This window comes from Mandrillus leucophaeus, unplaced genomic scaffold (genome assembly GCF_000951045.1).
Source record: "Mandrillus leucophaeus isolate KB7577 unplaced genomic scaffold, Mleu.le_1.0 Scaffold475, whole genome shotgun sequence".
NCBI lineage: Eukaryota > Metazoa > Chordata > Mammalia > Primates > Cercopithecidae > Mandrillus > Mandrillus leucophaeus.
Genome location: NW_012105087.1, coordinates 228,869 through 248,036, shown reverse-complemented (window position 1 = coordinate 248,036; position 19,168 = coordinate 228,869). Strand labels below are relative to the sequence as shown.

Genomic DNA, 19,168 nt, shown 5'->3' with positions numbered 1-19,168 from the left:
ATGGATGGTCTGGGAGTTGATATGAATTAGGAGTATTTAAAGATGTTGGAGAGTTTGGCATAACACAAGTGACAGCTAATGGTTACAACAATACATAGTAAAATAAGCACACAGATCCCAGGTCTGGAAGGGGAGGGTGTTGGCAAGCAGCAAAGGGTTGGAATTAACTTTTGTTACAATATGTGACCATATAATAGCTGTCACCCTCTCACCAATTATTACTGTATATATGGGTTGTTCTCTTCTAGTAGCTTTGAGTCTTCTGATAGTGATAAAAATAGTGTTATATTAACATTCTCCAGAGAGACAGATCTAGTAGGATATAAAGATACAGGCATGAGAGGAGATTAATTAGGGGAATTTATGGAGGCTAAGAAGCCCCACAACAGGCTGTCTTCAAGCTTGAAACTCTGGGATGCCAGGAGTGCGGCTCCGTCCAAATCTGACTTACTGGCGTCACCCCTGATTGGCATTCCTACTTAATTGCTTCTGTGCATTTGGCCTGAGAATCTGGGGGGCTGTGGCTGTAGATCTTAGAGTCCAAAGGCCAGAGAACCTGGAATTCTGATGTCCAAGCACAGGAGAGGAAGAGTGTATCCCAGCCCTAGCAGACAGACTGACACCTTTGCCTTTTCTGTAGTTCACTCGGACTCGCACACTAATCCCCTCTGGAACCACCCTCATGGACACACACCAAAATAATGCTTTACTGGGTTTCTAGGTATTCCTTAATCCAGTCAAGTTGGCACCTAAAATTAACTATCACAAGTGTCTTGTGTTTTACATTTTTCGAATGTGTTTAAGGAGCTCTGAAGATCATCTTACCGAAAGGAAAAGCCAGAAGAATGTACTTTGCATGAGGTACCGGGCTAGTCAGTCTGATGTGTCATTTCCCAGCAGGGGAATTATGTATAGATTGTTCAGTGACTTGCTCACTATTATGAATTCAAAAGAAATTAGCAATTTTTTAGACATCTTTTTGGATCCTTGTACAGCATCCTATACTGCTTTTATGTTCATGTGTGCATTTGTGTACATGTATACATATATTACTTCACAACGAAGCGCAATCTTCTTTTATACCTTTCCTGGTTGGGGTAAGTAGAGAAATTTTACAGCCTACAATCAGACACATCCGGAAGAACAGTGGAATATGTATGATACCATAAAAATTAGCACATTTAACAAAGTATAACTTACTCATGGTTACAACTAAGTTAATGTTTTTTCCCTTTATTTTTCAAAAGGCTCATTTTTCTCCATTTCTCTACTATCAAAGTCAAGAACTGCCCAATGGCTCTGTCAAGGAGGCTCCAGCTCCTACTCCCGCTTCTCTGGAAGTCTCAAGTCCACCAGATACTACAGAGGAAGTAGATTATAAGCCTAAACTCTGCAGGCTGGCTAAAGGTGAAAATGGCTATGGCTTTCACTTAAATTCGATTCGGGGTCTGCCAGGCTCATTCATCAAAGAGGTATGGTAATCTGGTTCCAGCAGCCCAACAAACACAGCCACAATTAGGATAGTCTCAGCTTTTCCCGCCCATTGACGGCTTAGTAGAGAGGTTCCATTGAAGGCACACACTGAGGGGTCTCACCTGGGTTCGGATAAATGTTGTCATGGTCCCATACCCTTTAGGTTAGCTACCAGTACATCATAAGTTCACGTGTTTTTTGCTTCCCAAACATCTGTTCCAAACAGTGTGAGTTGACTGAACTCTAGCTGACAGTCACTATCAACCCTGATTGGCAGTCATACTTGTTTGCTTCTGTGCATTTGGCATAATGCCCCTTACCCTGTAGGGACTGATAAGACTCCCTATAGCTTTCAAGTTGGGAGTGAAGAAGGGGGACCTATTTATCCCCCTTCATCCCAGAAGACATGTGATACTGAATCACTAGTTATAATACCACTAATCATGTGAATATGGAAGTTACAGCCTTCATAAATACAAAAGCATTAGAACACCTTTTTCAACTCTATACCTCAAGGAGAAATAATAACATGATTAAGAATAAATTCTTGAACTCCTCATCTGTCCTCTGAAGGAGAGCTAGTCTGACATCCCCTTCTCTGTGTTTGAAATTGATAACTCAGAACTTCTGTTCACAGGTACAGAAGGGCGGCCCTGCTGACTTGGCTGGGCTAGAGGATGAAGATATCATCATTGAAGTGAATGGGGTGAATGTGCTGGATGAACCCTATGAGAAGGTGGTGGATAGAATCCAGAGCAGTGGGAAGAATGTCACACTTCTAGTCTGTGGAAAGAAGGCCTATGATTATTTCCAAGCTAAGAAAATCCCTATTGTTTCCTCCCTGGCTGATCCACTTGACACCCCTCCAGATTCTAAAGAAGGAACAGTGGTGGAGTCAGGGCATGACTCGCACATGGCAAAAGAACGGGTGAGTGGGGGCCTATTTCTTTTCATGATCTAATTTACTGGAGTATGGGTATAGTCCCTATGAGTATATTTAATGTCTGTTTGCCACAGATTTTTTTAAAATTAGAAAATGACAATGTAAAGATAACTCACAAATCAAGTTGTTATAGAGGACAGGCGGCAGTACAAGGACAACAAATTTCTTACTTTCACAGCATGCAGCTGACAGCAGTTGTCTAGAGCTAATAAATCAAGAGGTACAAAGTTTATCAGTATTGTAATGGGAACCGCCAGAAGAGCCTGAATTGGATGATCTATGTATGAATTCTGGTTCTGTCATTTGTCAGCTGCGGGGAAATGGATTTATTTGTTCTGTTCCTCAGTTTTCCCACCCATAAAATGGGGATAATTTGTAGGATTGTTATCAGGATTATGTTAACTAAGATTATATTAACTATATTAAAGTGCTTTGAATAGTGGCTGGCTCATAGTAAGCATGTAAATGGTGTTGCTTATAGACAATATTGTTTAAAATAACTGACAGGTATTCCAGTTTTATTACTAGGAAAGATTAAGCATTCTCTATATATTTGGATTAAACTTCTTGGTAAGTCTCAGTTTCATATTTTTGCCCAATTTTTCATAGATGAACTTGAGGTCCAAAAGTAAACTGACTTATCCAAATTCATAAAGGAAATTTATAGCAAAGCCAAGACTCTAAAAAAGTTTAATTTGATGATGTTGTTCTTTCCATTATATTCTGCTAATTGGTGAATACTCATTTTAATAAACTCAGTTTAATGAACACATACAATGCCCACTGATTTGTATTCTGGAATGCTTAATAAACACTATTTTAGTTGTCATTTAAAAATTCTATAATTTCTCTTTAGGAAGTCAATATCCTAGTCTTATAAAAAAGAAATATATACAGACATTAAGGAATTTGTTAATGTGTTAAACAGCAAGTTGAAAACGGTCAAGTGTAGAATTCAGGTCACCTGACTTCTAGTCATACCTAGATCATCTGATTCAGGCTCTTCTGGGGGTTCCCATTACAATACTGATAAACTTTTTACTTCTTGATTTATGAGCTCTAGACAATTGCTGTCAACTGCATGCTGTGAAAGTAAGAAATTCTAGCGAGTGACTCTACTCCCTGACTTAAGTCATGCAACTCTAGAATAGATCATCCCTTTTTCATTACTCTACCATTTGTAAATTCTTTGTTTTCTTTTACACAGGCCCACAGTACAGCCTCACATTCTTCTTCCAATTCTGAAGATACAGAGATGTGATGAAAACAAGTAATAGCGTTGGCTGTTTATTTGATAGCTATTTCTGGGTATTTAATAGGAATCGTTTCTCAAGGAATGAGTTGCGACCAGTTTACTGTCTCTTTAGAAGAAAAACTCCACTGGAAACCATTCACCATGTGTGACTGGTCTTACGGGTGGCTACTGCAGACTGCTAATTTATGCTTAACTTAGGAAGAGATAAGGCAAGAGCTAGATTTTTTTCATGTGATCTCTTCCAAGCTTCAACTTAACTACATTTCTCTGTATGATGATGTCTCTTACTTCTACAGGCTCCTTGAGCACCAAAGATGATTCATAACTCTGTATAGGTGATAGCTGCTTATTAAAGCATCTTAGCAGATAAGCCTATTAAAATTGTGCTTTTGTAACAATGTTGTAGTTGCTAGAATAAATACCATTAACAAATGCCTTCTGAGTACACTTGATAGAGCTTTTGTTTTGGATTCACTTTTTATGCTTTCACCTTCATTTGCTTCTAGAAACCCAAAACACATTAAGTACAAAATAAGACCTTAGTAATAAAATTCAGAATTTTCTTAAATTGCATGTCTGAATGTTCTAAAAATTTTTCAACATTTCCCTTTCACAAGTGACTCATTCCCCCAGTTAAGTTATTCATGGTTTCACCCCACAGTGTGAGGGGCAGATAGAAAAAAAAAAAGGAAACATCACTACTGAATTGAAAGTAGGGTATAATACTAAGTTGACAGGAAATCAAGAAAAAATGACATACCTGAAATCTCTCTTTTGGTAGAATCTATTTCAGGTGCACACTACCCCTTTCCCGGGAAAGAACAGATAACTTCTTGGTTATTTTAATGGGGTAGGCTCAGATGAGGAGGTGTGGGATGCTAACTCAGGTCAGATCACACAAGCACAACACCAAGCTATGCTTGATGAAAGGAACCTAAGGCCAAAGTGTTACAATCTCTGATTTTAATGAGTCAATCTCAAGGGAAAGCTATAACCTTCTCCATGTGAACCTTAAAACGGAAATCCTATGTGTTTGGCCCAGCTACCATAGATATCTCTTGCCCCAGAGTTCCAGTGTATTTTTTCCCTTTAGTTTCTTGGCTCCTCTCCGCCTTTGCACCAGCCTCAAATCCACACGGGACGCTCTCTGCTGAGTACTGTCTTGAGTTACTTCTCCTTCTCATGTTCTGGCTGATGCTACTCATGGTCATAGTATCACCCGACCGGGAAACAGTATGCTATGAGGTGAAAAATGCTACCACAGCATTTTGTTGTTTATAAAACGTCAGGCCCTGGTTCCATTTTTTCCCCCTCTTAGATCTAAATTTTGAAACCACTGGCCTCTAATAGTCTGTAGTAGGCTTAAGTTCAAGGTGCCATATGCTTCTCTGGTGCCTGTTTGTGAGCCAAGTAGAGGAAAAGTATGCTAGAGAGAGCGCTGACCAGGAAGATCACATCAAACCAACGGTGATAGAAGTTGAACTGCAGTTCTCCAAGGACTTCAGTGATGATGGTGCGGTATTCTAGAGGCATACTCATTCGGATCAGCAGCACAGAGGAGACAAAGTACATGCCCTGTAAGTCAAATGAATTAATCCAGAAGTGACTCTGAATGTAGTGAGGAACAAGACAAAGGAAATTATTAAAATTCTTAAAAGTATCAAGCACATTTCTGATATTTCACAGCTGTAAACAAAAAGGTAACTCAATAAACTTACCATTATCTGTGCTAACAGCAGGACAATGACATTGGAGGACTTACTGCTAGAGATGGCATAAAAGAACTGTCAAGAAAGAGGGAGATAAATTTATGCAGTACTGTTAGATTCCTGTGTCATGAACAATAAGAAATACGGTTAACATTTGATTGAAAGTGTCTCTTCGATGCCACAATCCTGTATAGAACAATTCATATGATTAAGCCTATAAAGAAGAGACTTAAAATAGACTGCAGAAAAAGTTACAGTTTCCCCCGGAGGTAAGTTCTTTACATAACATATGAAAGGATTCCTATTGCTATCACACTTCAGAAACTATGTGACACATGTGACTTAACATCACTATAAACATTAAGTCAGATCACTCCAGCCCACTCAGAGTGTTTGTAATTGTTACTAGGCTCCTGTGCTCTGTCTAAAACTCTGCTAGATGCCTGCAGATCCCTTCCCGTCCCAACCTCTTCTTTCATTCAAAAACTCCTGGATTTTAAATCCCTACCTTTCCTACCAGAGAGGACTCACTTTCCACCTCCGTGAAGTCTTCCTACATTGATTAGAAAATAGTTGAATTCAGTAGGTCCTTACTTAATGCCATTTATAGGATCTTGGAAACTGAGATTTTAAGTGAAATGACGTATAACAAAACTACATTTTTCTCATCAGCATTATAATGAAATGTTGAATGAAACATTTTTTTGAGGACTTGGTATATAGTTTTACTTAAAGCCGCTGTTTCCAAGAACTTATTGATGACATTGAGGACTTGCTATATTCTGTCCCCCTACTTCCGTATCTTCTCTACAAGTGATTCTCACAATTATTCTTCCAGTCTCAAATATCTGCTGAATACCTGCCTACCATGTGCTAGGTTCTGTTCTAGATACTGATAACATATCAGTGAACAAAACAGAACCATATCTTTCTCTATTGCCTTTAGTGAATGTACTTATCTATAATTGGTATACGATGTAAATATATTGCCAACAATTTATGTAGTAGTTTAACTTTTTAAAAATTCGGTTGTATGTCTTTTAAATCCTTGGGACTGTTTAAAGTCTCAGGAGGCAGAATTCTTAATTAGGTAAAATTATCTCATGGTACCACTTTTTTTTTTTGAGACGGAGTCTTGCTGTGTCACCAGGCTGGAATGCAGTGGTGCAATCTGGGCTCACTGCAATCCCCACCCCCCAAGTGGTTCTCCTGTCTCAGCTGCCCAAGTAACTGGGACCACAGGCATGTGCCACCACACCCAGCTAATTTGTTGTATTTTTAGTAAAGATGGGGTTTCACCATGTTGGCCAGGATGGTCTCCATCTCCTGACCTCATGATCCGCCCACCTCAGCCTCCCAAAGTGTTGGGATTACGGGCATGAGCCACCACACCCAGCTGGTACCACATTTAATTAAACAAATGATAAGCAGTACTTTTTAACACTGTGATAAAACACACCTTGGTAAGAGTGATCAGCAGTCCTCTGATGGATGTAACGATGATTATTCCAACAAGAATGAAGGAAATGTGTTGGGACCAAAACTTCACCTGCCACCATGATAGGAAGAAAAAACAGCTGCTAAACCTCTGTTCAGAGAGATGTAAAGGCTAAGTAAAAGCTATATCCTGATCATTTACATGACTGTGAGAGGGAACTTCATTAGACCCTACCTGATTTTTTTTTCTTAAGGGAGAGAGGAAAGCAAGTAAGTGGCAAATAAAACAACTACAGAAAGACTGCAGTAGATATCTTAATTAGCAGACTTAATTAAACCTTAAAATTAAAAAAAAATTTTTTTTTAGAGCCAGGGTCTTGCTATGTAGTCCAGGCTGGTCTCAAACTCCTGGGCTCAAGCAATACTCCCATATCAGCCTCCCAAAGTGTTGGTATTACAAGCATGAGTCACCATGCCTGGCAGCAAGTACCGAGGAGTGATAAAAATAACACTAATAAATCAGAAGAAACAGAACTAATGATACAGTTTTACCGTGATAAATGAAAAGCAGGAATTAAAAGGAAAGTAAATAATAGCTTGATTACTTTCAGTGTCTATGAATAATAGTTCCCTAACCACCAAAACTTCAAGGAATCTTTCTTTTTATAATAAAGGGATATATAGACATTCTCAGCTAAATTCCAGGAAATAGCTGAATTTCACTGGAACCACATGATACCTTTTTCTCCTCCTGCATTGCTTCATAGTGAGAAGGAGTTTTGGGACCCTGTGTTTGATTCAGTTCTGAAAAGTATCTGCAAGGGAGCTGCTATTACTAACATCTAAAAGATTTGTTATTCAGAATTACAAAATATGGCATAAACAGATGAATTGTAGATGGAATATACACATGACCATCTAAGTATCCTCAGAAAGTACAGAAAAGGAGAAGCATTGCTAAAAACTCAGCCCAGTAAAACACTTAAGAAAACACAAATGCAACAATAGCAAAGCATACTTTTTGTTGTTTTTTGAGACAGGGGTCTCACTCTATTGCCCAGAATAGAGTGCAGTGGCACTATCTCAGCTCACTGCAACTTCTGCCTCCCCGGTTCAAGTGATCCTCCTGCTTCAGCCTCCTGCGTAGCTGGGACTACCGGTGCATGCCACCATATCCAACTAATTTTTATATTTTTTCTAGAGACGGGGTTTCACCATGTTGCCCAGGCTAGTCTTGAACTCCTGGACTCAAGTGATCTGTCTCGGCCTCTCAAAGTGCTGGGACTACAGATGTGAGCCACGGTAGTGCCTGGCCTGTAAAGCATACTTAATATAATTTATATACTACTTGAATAAAAGATACCATGCTCCTTCGCACTCAAAGAGGATATACAATTGATCTAGCATCAAGAAACATGTACATTGAGCTGTTTCTCAAGGATTGGGGCTCAGTTTGCTCTGGTGCATTTTCATTTTATCCAAGTCCTTTTGAGATCAGGGGCATGTCTGGCTGGGATGGATGGCTGGGGGTAGCATGCAGTCTGTGGCTAGGTTGACAGCACAGCTAAATGGCCTATACTGGGACTATTATATGACATTGGTCTTACCATTAAAGTGCTATTCAGCCTGAGTCATTGGCTCTGGTTTATGAATAAATACACTGAACTTCAATTACGACAAGGGTGTATTTATGACAGTGGTATTATGAAACAGTAAAAAGCCAATTTAAAAAAACAACTTTGTACAGAGGTGACAGTTACCATCTTTAGCCCTAGGTCCACATTAATTGATAAAGATCATTTTTAACAGCAGAAATTGTTTCAGCTCTAACATGGAACACTAATTAGTAGTTAATTTTCCACTGGGGCATCAAAGGTGAGTTGTACGTTTGAAGAGCTCATCAAGAATCACAGAGGGAAGTATCTGAATACTTTGGTGGGGAGAAAATGCTAAACTGGTAGCTGGCTATAGAGAAGCAGAGGAGCAGCTGTAGAAATAATCAGCATCCATGACAATATTAAGTATCAGTCATTACTTCTGGCTTTATGTTAAGACAGAGAATCTTGGCCTTTTACAAATTTTCCATGTGAATACATCAAAATATAAAAATTTTCCATATGAATACGTCAAAATATACAGAGGTGAATGGGAAGAACAAAAGCAGAAGCAAGTACCTAAAGCATACAAATCAGAATCTTAACAATGATAAGTTATAGCAGATAAAAGAGAAAGAAACATGACAAACCAGGATCTTGAATCCTGATATAACACTTACATCAAATTGGATTCCCAGATAATTCACAGTGATCTCAATGCCTCTTGTGACAGGATCCGTTTTCCCAACTCGATCAAAAACAATATTGATGGTAGCCTGCAAAGATGCAGATTTTTACATTGGAGCATCTTAACAATCACTTACTATTTCAAAAAGTGACTCAAACTAATGAATTAATCACTATATCTGACAGGTCAATGCTCCTAAAAATGCAGTTCTACTCTTAATCCAAATCATACATAGGAAATCTATTTTGGATACTCATATATAGGCAAACAAAAGTCCCTATTTACTCCATCTTTCTTTTCTGTAAACAGTCAAGGGAAATAAAGCTATGGCAGTATGCCTTAATTTATCAGGAGCCAGAAAGGTAACATTCTGGTAGACTGAGTCAGATTAAGAGAATCAAGACATCCTAGGGTCATTCCTTGTGGTTATTTTCTGAATGCTCTAACAGCAAATACTAAAATAATAATAAAAAAAGAGTTACAGCTAATAAGTCAACAAACGATATCAAATGGAATAATGATAAATACCCAATTAATCCCCAAGATGGCAGTTTAAAAAAAGGAAAAAGGGAGAAAAGAACAGATGGGACCAATGAAAAGAAATAGCAACACAGTAGTTTAAAATCCAACCACATAAAAAAAAATCCAACCACATCAATAATCACATGAAATGTAAATGGTCTGCATAATAGGTGAGCAAACTCTGCCACTGGAGTGTGACAGCAGCCACAGACAATACACAAATGAATGGACTTGGCTGTGTTCCAATAAAACTTTATTTCCAAAGGCAGGCAGTGGTTAGGTTTGGCCTGTGGGCTATAGACTGCTGATCTTTGGTCTAAACATGTCAACAAAATGGCAGAGATTGTTAGATTGGATAAAAATGCAAGACCCAACTATATATTCCTTACGAAAAGCCCACTTTAATAAATATACAAATAGGTTAAAAGTAAAAGGGTGGAAAAATATATTATGCTAACACTAATCATTAAAAGAAAGCCAGAATGTCTATATTAATGCCAGACAAAGTAGACTTCATAGCAAAAATACTGCCAGGTATTAAAAGGGACATTTCAGAATGATAACAGGATCATTTCAATAAGGGGTACATAATGATTCTAAATGTTTATATACCTAATGACAGAGCTTCAAAATACATAAAGCAAAACTGATAGAAATAAAAAAGAAATGGACAAATCCACAACAATAGGTGGATCCCCTCTCTCAATAATTAATAAAATTAGTCAGAAACTCTAATAAATACCATCAATCAATTTGACGTAATTGACATTTATAGAACACTTCTGCCAACAAGAGCAGAATACATATTCTACTCACATACATGTAGGACATTTATCACCATATTCTATCTGGGACAGAAAACAGGTCAATAATTTAAAAGATTCATATCATACAAAACATGTTCTTAGACCACATGAAATTAAATTAGAAATCAATTAGAGAATAATATTTGGAAGATCCTCAAATATTTTATAACACACTTCTAAATCACCCATGAATCAGAGAAGAAATCAAAGGGAAATTAGAAAGCATTTTGAATTGAATGAGAAATACGATTCATTAAAATTTGTGAGATCTAGTACAGCAGTACATAGCAAGAAATGTACAGCATTAAAACCCCTACATCAGCAAAGGTCTCCAATCAATGATCTTAGTTTCCATCTTGAGAAATTAGAAAAAAAAGACTCAAAATAAGCAGAAGAAAGGAAATAACAAAGACCAGAGCAGAAATCAATGAAATAGCAGAAAATGAGAGAAAACTAACCCAGCAGTTGGTTCTTTGAAAAGTTCAATAAAATCAATAAACTTCTACTAGACTGATAAAGACAAAAGAGGGAAGTCACAAGTTACCAATATTAAGAACAAGAGAGACATCACTGTCACACCCATGAGGATGGCTATAATAAAAAAGTTAATAACAAGTTGGTGAGGATGTGGAGAAATAGGAACATGCATCCCCTGCTGACAGGAATGTAAACTGTTGCTGCTGTTTTGGGAAAGTCTGGTAGTTCTTTAAAAGGTTAAACATAGGCTGGTCGCAGTGGCTCATGCTTGTAATCCTAGCACTTTGGGAAGCTGAGGCAGGCGGATCACGAGGTTAGGAGTTCAAGACCAGCCTGGCCAATATGGTGAAACCCTGTCTCTATTAAAAATACAAAAAAATTAGCCGGGCGTAGTTGTATGTGTCTGTAATCTCAGTTACTTGGGAGGCTGAGCGGAGGACTGCTTGAACCTGAGAGGCACAGGTTGCAGTGAGCTGAGATCACGCCACTGCACTACAGCCTGGGCGACAGAGCGGGACTCCGTCTCAATAAATAAATAAATTAAAAGGTTAAACATATACTTAGCATATGACACAGCAATTCTACCCCTAGATATACACGTAATTCTACCCCTAGATATACACGTAAGAGAAATTAAAACATACATCACATAAAAACTTACACATGAGGTCGGGCACGGTGGTTCATGGCTGTAATCCCACTTTGGGAGGTCAAGGCTGGTGGATCACCTGAGGTCAGGAGTTGAGACCAGCCTGGCCAACATGGTGAAACTCTGACTCTACTAAAAATAGAAAAATCAGCCAGGCATGGTGGTATGCACCTGTAATCCCAGCTACTCAGGGGGCTGAGGCAGGAGAATCGCTTGAACCCAGGAGGCAGAGATTGAAGTGAGCTGAGATCACCCCACTGCACTCCAGCCTGGGCAACAGAGTGACACTCTGTCTCAAAACAAAAACAAAAAACTTATACACAAATGTTCACATCAGCATTATTGATGACGGCCCAAAAGTGGAAACAATCCTAATGTACATCAACTAATAAATGGATAAAAAATGTGGTATATCTATAAAATGAAACAGATATTATTCAGCCATAGAAAATAATGAATTTTTTTTTTTTTTTAAGACAGTCTTGCTCTGTTGCCTGCTGGTGTGCGGTGGCACAATCACGGCTCACTGCAGCTTCAACTTCCCAGGCTCAAGCGATCCTCCCCGCTCAGCCTCCCAAGTAGCTGGGGCCACAAGCTTGTGCCTTTATGCCCTATTAATTGTGTGTGTGTGTCGGGGAGGGAGGGGTAAAGAACGGGGTCTCCCTTTGTTTCTCAGGATAGTCTCAAACTCCTGAGCTCAAGTGATCCTCCTTCCTCGGCCTCCCAAAGTGTTGGGATTACAGGCATCAGGCATCAGCCACTGTGCCTGGCCAGGAATGAAGTACTGAAAGACACTATGAGATGGATGTACTTTAAAAACATTATGCTGGGGCTGGGTACAGTGGCTCATGCCTGTAAGCTCAGCACTCTGGGAGGCTGAGGCAAGAGGATCACTTGAGCCCAGGAGTTTAAGACCAGCCTGGACAATATAGTGAGACCCGTCTCTATGAAAAAAATATATATACTTTTAAAAATTACATTAAAAAAGCCCCCCAAACTCCATTATGCTAAATGAGAGAAGTCAATCATAAAACAATATAAATTATGTGATTCCATTTATATGAAACATTCAGAATACGAAAATCTATAGAGACAGAAAATAGATTAGTGGTTGCTAAGGGCTGGGGGAGTGGGAATTGGAGGGAAATGGGGAATGACTGCTAATGAGTATGGAATTTCTTTTTGGCTTAATAAAAATGTTCAAGAATTGTGGTAATGGTTATAAAACTATGAATATATTAAGAACCACTGCATTGTACACTAAATGAGTACATTGTATTGTATGAGAATTATATTTCAATAAACCTGTTATATGAAAAAAAGAAGTCTCTACAGGTCCTAGACATTAAAAGGATAGTAAGATAATATTATGAGCAATATCATGCCAATAAACAACTTCAATAAAAATAGACAAATTCCTTAAGACTCAAATTGCAAGAGCTCACTCAAGAATAGATAACCTGCATAAACCCTGTATCTTAAAAAAAAAAATGAATTGGTAGTTAAAAAAAATCTTCCTGCAAAGAAAACTACAGGCCCAGACAGCTTTATTGACAAACTCTACAACACATTTAGGGGAGAAATAACAACTCCACACAAACTTTTCCACTAACTGAAAGAGGAGGCAGTACTTCTCAACTCATTCTCTAAGGTCAGTAAGCATTACTTTGACACCAAAACCAAATACAGACATTATGAGAAAAGAAAACTATAGTCCAATATCCTCATACATATGGAGGCATTTTTTTTTTTTTTGAGACAAGAGTGTCCCTCTGTCACTCAAGCTGGAGTGCAGTAGTGTGATAATAGCTCACTGCAGCCTTGGACTTCTGGGCTCAAGCGATCCTCCCACCATAGCCTCCTGAGTAGCTGGGGACACAGGCATGCCACCACATTCAGTTAATTTTTATTGTTTTGCTGAGATGAGGTCTTGCTATGTTGCCCAGGCTGGTCTTGAATTCCTGGCCTCAAGCAGTTCGCCTGCTTCAGCCTCCCAAAGTACTGGAAATACAGGTGTGAGCCAACATGCTCAGACAATGCAAATATTCTTAACATAATTTTAGCAAATTGAATCTAACAAAATAGAAAAATGATAATTTACCATGACTAAGTCAGGTGTATTCTAGGAATGCAAGATTGGTTTAATATTCAAAAATTAAGTAAATAACTACAGCAGACTAAAAAAGAAAAACCTTGATCATCTCAATAGATGCAGAAAAAGCATTTAACAAAATCCAACACCTTTTCATGACTAACAATACTCAATAAACTATGATTAGAATGGAACTTCCTCAACCTGATAAAGGGCATCTAGGGAACACCTAACATCATAATGAATGGTGAGACTGGATGCGATCTCCCTAAGATCAGGAATAAGGGTAGGATGACTATTCCTACCACTTCTATTCAACTTTGTACTGAAGGTTTTATAAGACTGGAGGAGCAGCAGGAGAAAAAGGATAAGAAGGAAGGAAGGAAGAACAGAGGAAAGGAACAACTTAATTAAAACACTGGCAAGGTCGCAGGAGGGGCCAAGATGGCCAACTAGAAGGAGCTGCTGTTGGCCGCTACTATCAAGAATGAAAACAGCAAGTGAATGCTGCACTTTCAGGCTGAGGTAATCAGGTTCTCCCACTGGGACTGACTAGGCAGTGGGCACGACCCACGGACAGTGAGGAAAAGCAGGGTAGTGCAACAGCCCCACCTGGGAGCCACACAGGGCAAGGGGAGTTCCCACCCCCAACCAAGGAAGGCGGTGAGGGATTGTGGCACCCTGCCTAGTAAACCATTCTTCTTCCACAGATTTGTGCAACCTGTGGATCAGGAGATCCCCTCGTGAGCCCACACCAACAGGGCCTTGAATCCCAAGCACAGAGCTGCCCAGATGCTCAGTGGCCACTGAGGTTGCAGCCAACAGCAGGAGACTGGAGATTGCCTAAGATGACCAAGTTCCTGGGATGGCCGCCATCACTGTGGGTCCAGTCTGCCCTTTTTTCCCTGCCAGTGCTGGGGAGAATATGTGGTTTGGACCAGGAGGAACTCCCCACAGCACAGCACAGTGGCTGTGGCAGACTGTGGCCCGACTGCTTCTTTAGATGGGACTTGGATCCATTCCTCCTCACTAGGCGGGGCCTCCCTGCAGAAATGTCAGCAACTCCAGGTAGGGGTTTATGGGCAGAACTGATCTCTCTGGGAAGGAGCCCCCAGGGGTAGGGGTAGCTAACGTCTTCGTGGTTCAACAGGCTTAGTCTTTCCTGCCTGCTGCCTCTGAAGGGTCTGGGCAGTCCAGAGGAGGGGGAGTCCCTTCAGTGCAGCACACCTGCTCTGCCAAGGGGCAGTCAGAGTGCTTCCTTAAGCAGGTCCCTGAGCCCATGCCTCCTTACTAGGTGAGACCCCTGTAATCAGGGGTCGCCAGACACCTTATACAGGAACATTCCTGCTGGCATCAGGTCAGTGCTTCCTCCCAGAGGAAGGAGCAGGCTGTCATCTTTGCTGTTCTGCAGCCTCCACTGGTGATACCTCCAGATGCAAGAGGGACCCAGGTGAGTAGAGTATGGATTCGACCCCCAACAAATGGCAGCAGCCCTACAGAAGAGAGGCCTGACTGTTAAAAACAAACAGAAAGCAACAACAACATCATCAACAAAAAAAGACCCCACACAAACCCCATCCAAAGGTCAGCAGCCTCAAAAATCAAAGGTAGATAAACTGAGGATGACGAGAAAGAATCAACACAAAAATGGTGAAAACTCAAAAACCCCAGAGTGCCTCTTCTCTTCCAAATGATCACAACACCTCTCCAGCAAGGGCACAGAACTGGGCTGAGGCTGAGGCTGAGATGGATGAACTGACAGAAGTAGGCTTTAGAAGGTAGGCAGTAACAAACTTCGCTGAACAAAAGGAGTAATGTTAAACCCAATGCAAAGAAGCCAAGAACCATGATAAAACATTATAGGAGCTGTTAACCAGAATAACCATTTTAAAGAGGAACATAAACAACCTGATGGAGCCGAAAAACACAATGTGAAATTCACAATGCAACCACAAGTATCAACAGCTGAAGAGATCAAGCAGAGGAAAGAATCTCAGAGCTTGACGACTATCTTGCTGAAATAAGACAGGCAGATAAGGTTAGAGAAAAAAGAGTGAAAAGGAATGAACAAAACCTCTGAGAACTACGGGATTATGTAAAAATACCGAACCTATGGCTGATCAGGGTACCTGGAAGAGATGGGGAGAACAGAACCAAATTTCAAGTTGGAAAACATACTTCAAGATATCATCCAGAACTTCCCCAACCTAGCAAGACAGGCCAGAACTTCTCCAACCTAGCAAGACAGGCCAACATTCAAATTCAGAAATCCAGAGAACTTCAGTAAAATACTCCATGAGAAGATCAACCCCAAGACACATAATCTTCAGATTCTCCAAGGTCAAAATGAAGGAAAAAATGTTAAGGGCAGCCAGAGAGAAAGGACAGGTCACCTACAAAGGGAAGCCCATCAGACTAACAGTGGCCTTCTCAGTGGAAACCCTACAAGCCAGAAGCAACTGGAAGCCAATATTCAACATTCTTAAAGAAAAGAATTTCCAACCCATAATTTCCTGTCTCACCAAACTAAGCTTCATAAGTGAAGGCGAAATAAAATCCTTTCCAGACAAGCAAATGCTCAGGCAACTCATCACCACCTTGCAAGAACTCCTGAAGGAAGAGCTAAATATGGAAAGGAAAAACTATTACCAGCCACTACAAAAACACACTGAAGTACACAAAGCAATGACACTATGAAGCAACTACAATAACAAGTCTGCAAAATAACCAGCTAGCATCATGATGACAGGATCAAATCACACATAACAACGTTAACCTTAAATGTAAATGTGCTAAATGCCCCAATTGAAAGACACAGAATGGCAAATTGGATAGAGTCAAGACCTATTGGTGTACTGTATTCAGGAGACCCATCTCACGTGCAAAGACACACACAGGATCAAAATAAAGGGATAGAGGAAAATTTACCAAGCAAATGGAAAGAAAAAAAAAAAGCAGCGGTTGCAATCCTAGTTTCTGACAAAACAGACTTTAAACCAACAAAGATCAAAAAAGACAAAGAAGGGCTTTACATAATGCTGAAGGGTTCAATTCAACAAGAGCTAACTATCCTAAATATACATACACCCAATACAGGAGCACCCAGATCTATAAAACAAGTTCTTAAAGACCTACAAAGAGACTTATACTCCCACATAATAATAGTGGGAGACTTTAACACTCCACTGTCAATGTTAGACCATTGAGACAGAAAATTAACAAGTATATTTAGGACTTGAACTCAGTTCTAGATCAAGTGGACCTGATAAATATCTACAAAACTCTCTACCCAAAAACAATAGAATGTACATTCTTCTTGGTGCCAGATGGCACTTACTCTAAAATTGATCACATAATTGAAAGTAGAATACTCCTCAGCAAATGCAAAAGAATTGAAATCAAACAGTCTCTCAGACCACAGGACAATCAAATTAGAACTCAAGACTAAGAAACTAACTCAAAACTACACAATTACATGAAAATTGAACAACCTGCTCCTGAATGTCTCCTCGGTAAATAATGAAATTAAGGCAGAAATCAAGAAGTTATATGACACTATGAGAACAAAGAGACAACATACCAGAATCTCTAGGACACAGCTAAAGCAGTGTTAAGAGGGAAATGGATAGCACTAAACGTCCACATCAAAAAGCTAGAAAGATCTCCAATCAACACCCTAACATCACAACTAAAAGAACTAGAGAACCAAGAGCAAACAAACCCCAAAGCTAGCAGAAGATAAGAAATAACCAAGGTCACAGTGGAACTGCAGGAGATAGAGATATGAAAAACCCTTCAAAAAAATCTACGAATCCAGGAGCCACTTTTTGGGAAGATTAATAAAATAGACCACTACTAGACTAATAAAGAAGAAAAGAAGAATCAAACAGACACCATAAAAAATGATAAAGGGGACATCACCTGATGTCCCACAGAAATACAAATAACCATCAGAGAATACTATAAACACCTCTATGCAAATAAACTAGAAAATCTAGAAGAAATGGATAAATTCTTGGACACATACATCCTTCCAAGACTGAACCAGGAAGAAGTTGAATACCTGAGTAGACCCATAACGAGTTCTGAAATTGGGGCAGTAATAAGTAGCCTACCATCCAAGGAAAGCCCAGGACCAGATGGATTTACAGCTGAATTCACAGATAAAAAGAGGAGCTGACACAATTTCTTCTGCAACTATTCCAAACAACAGAAAAAGAGGGACTCCTCGCTAACTCATTTTATGAGGCCAACATCATCCTGATACCAGAATCTGGCAGAGATACAACAACAACAACAACAAAAAACTTCAGGCCAATATCCCTGAAGAACATTGATGTAAAAATCCTCAATAAAATACTGGCAAACCAAGTTCAGCAGCACATCAAAAAGCTTATCTACCATGATCAAGTCAGCTTCATCCCCAGGATGCAACGCTGGTTCAACATACATGAATCAATAAACGTAATCCATCACATAAACAGAACCAATGACAAAAACCATATGATTGTCTCAATAGACACAGAAAAGGCCTTTGATAAAATTCAACATCCCTTCATGCTAAAAACTCTCAATAAACTACGTATTGATGGAACATACCTCAAAATAATAAGAGCGATTTATAACAAACCCACAGCCAATATCATACTGAATGGGCAAAAGCTGGAAGCATTCCCTTTGAAAACTGGCACAAGACAGGATGCCCTCTCTCCCCACTCCTACACAACATAGTATTGAAAGTTCTGTCCAGGGCAATCAGGCAAGAGAAAGAAATAAAGGGTATTCAAATAAGAAGAGAGAAAGTCAAATTGTCTTTGTTTGCATATGACATAATCTTCTATCTAGAAAAACCCATCATCTCAGCCCAAAAGCTACCTAAACTGATAAGCCACTTCAGCAAAGTCTCAAGATACAAAGTCAATGTGCAGAAATCACAAGCATTCCTGTACACCAACAACAGACAAGCAAAGAGCCAAATCATGAATGAACTCCCATTTACAATTGCTACAAAGACACTATTGCTACAAAGACACATGAATGAACTCCCATTTACAATTGCTACAAAGAGGTCCTTCACTCCCCTTGTTAGCTGTATTCCTAGGTATTGTAACAATACAATATTGTAACAATACAATACCTAGGAATACAGATAACAAGGGGAGTGAAGGACCTTTTCAAGGAGAGCTACAAACCACTGCTCGAGGAAATCAGAGAGGACACATACAAATGGAAAAACACTCCATGCTCCCAGATAGGAGGAATCAATATCGTGAAAACGGCCATACTGCCCAAAGTAATTTATAAATTCAATGCTGTATCCATTAAACTACCATTGACATTCTTCACAGAATTAGAAAAAACTATTTTAAAATTCAATATGGAAGCAAAAAAGAGCCTGTACAGTCAAGACAATTGCAAGCAAAAAGAACAAAGCTGGAGGCATCACGCTACCTGACTTCAAACTATACTACAAGGTTACAGTAACCAAAACAGCATAGTACTGGTACAAAAACAGACACATA

At 39.5% G+C, this 19,168-nt stretch overlaps 2 protein-coding genes and 1 pseudogene across 6 annotated transcripts in view; 2 read left to right on the top strand and 1 right to left on the bottom strand.

The window, feature by feature from the left end:
- Nucleotides 1–4,107, top strand: part of PDZK1 (PDZ domain containing 1) — a 38,196-nt gene extending 34,089 nt beyond the window's left edge. For both annotated transcript variants that reach the window (XM_011995187.1, XM_011995188.1), the window contains 3 exons: nt 1,248–1,472; nt 2,111–2,401; nt 3,624–4,107. In XM_011995187.1, the coding sequence (XP_011850577.1) occupies nt 1,248–1,472; nt 2,111–2,401; nt 3,624–3,677 (570 nt within the window). In that variant the 3' untranslated portion in view covers nt 3,678–4,107. The remainder of the gene's footprint in view (nt 1–1,247; nt 1,473–2,110; nt 2,402–3,623) is intronic.
- Nucleotides 1–19,168, top strand: part of LOC105550294 — a 931,651-nt pseudogene that overhangs the window by 685,399 nt on the left and 227,084 nt on the right. The window lies entirely within an intron of this gene.
- Nucleotides 4,618–19,168, bottom strand: part of GPR89A (G protein-coupled receptor 89A) — a 67,407-nt gene continuing 52,856 nt past the window's right edge. For all 3 annotated transcript variants that reach the window (XM_011995190.1, XM_011995189.1, XM_011995191.1), the window contains 4 exons: nt 9,093–9,188; nt 6,840–6,929; nt 5,390–5,455; nt 4,618–5,246 (listed from right to left, as the gene is read on the bottom strand). In XM_011995190.1, coding sequence (XP_011850580.1) covers nt 5,040–5,246; nt 5,390–5,455; nt 6,840–6,929; nt 9,093–9,188 — 459 coding nt within the window. In that variant the 3' untranslated portion in view covers nt 4,618–5,039. The remainder of the gene's footprint in view (nt 5,247–5,389; nt 5,456–6,839; nt 6,930–9,092; nt 9,189–19,168) is intronic.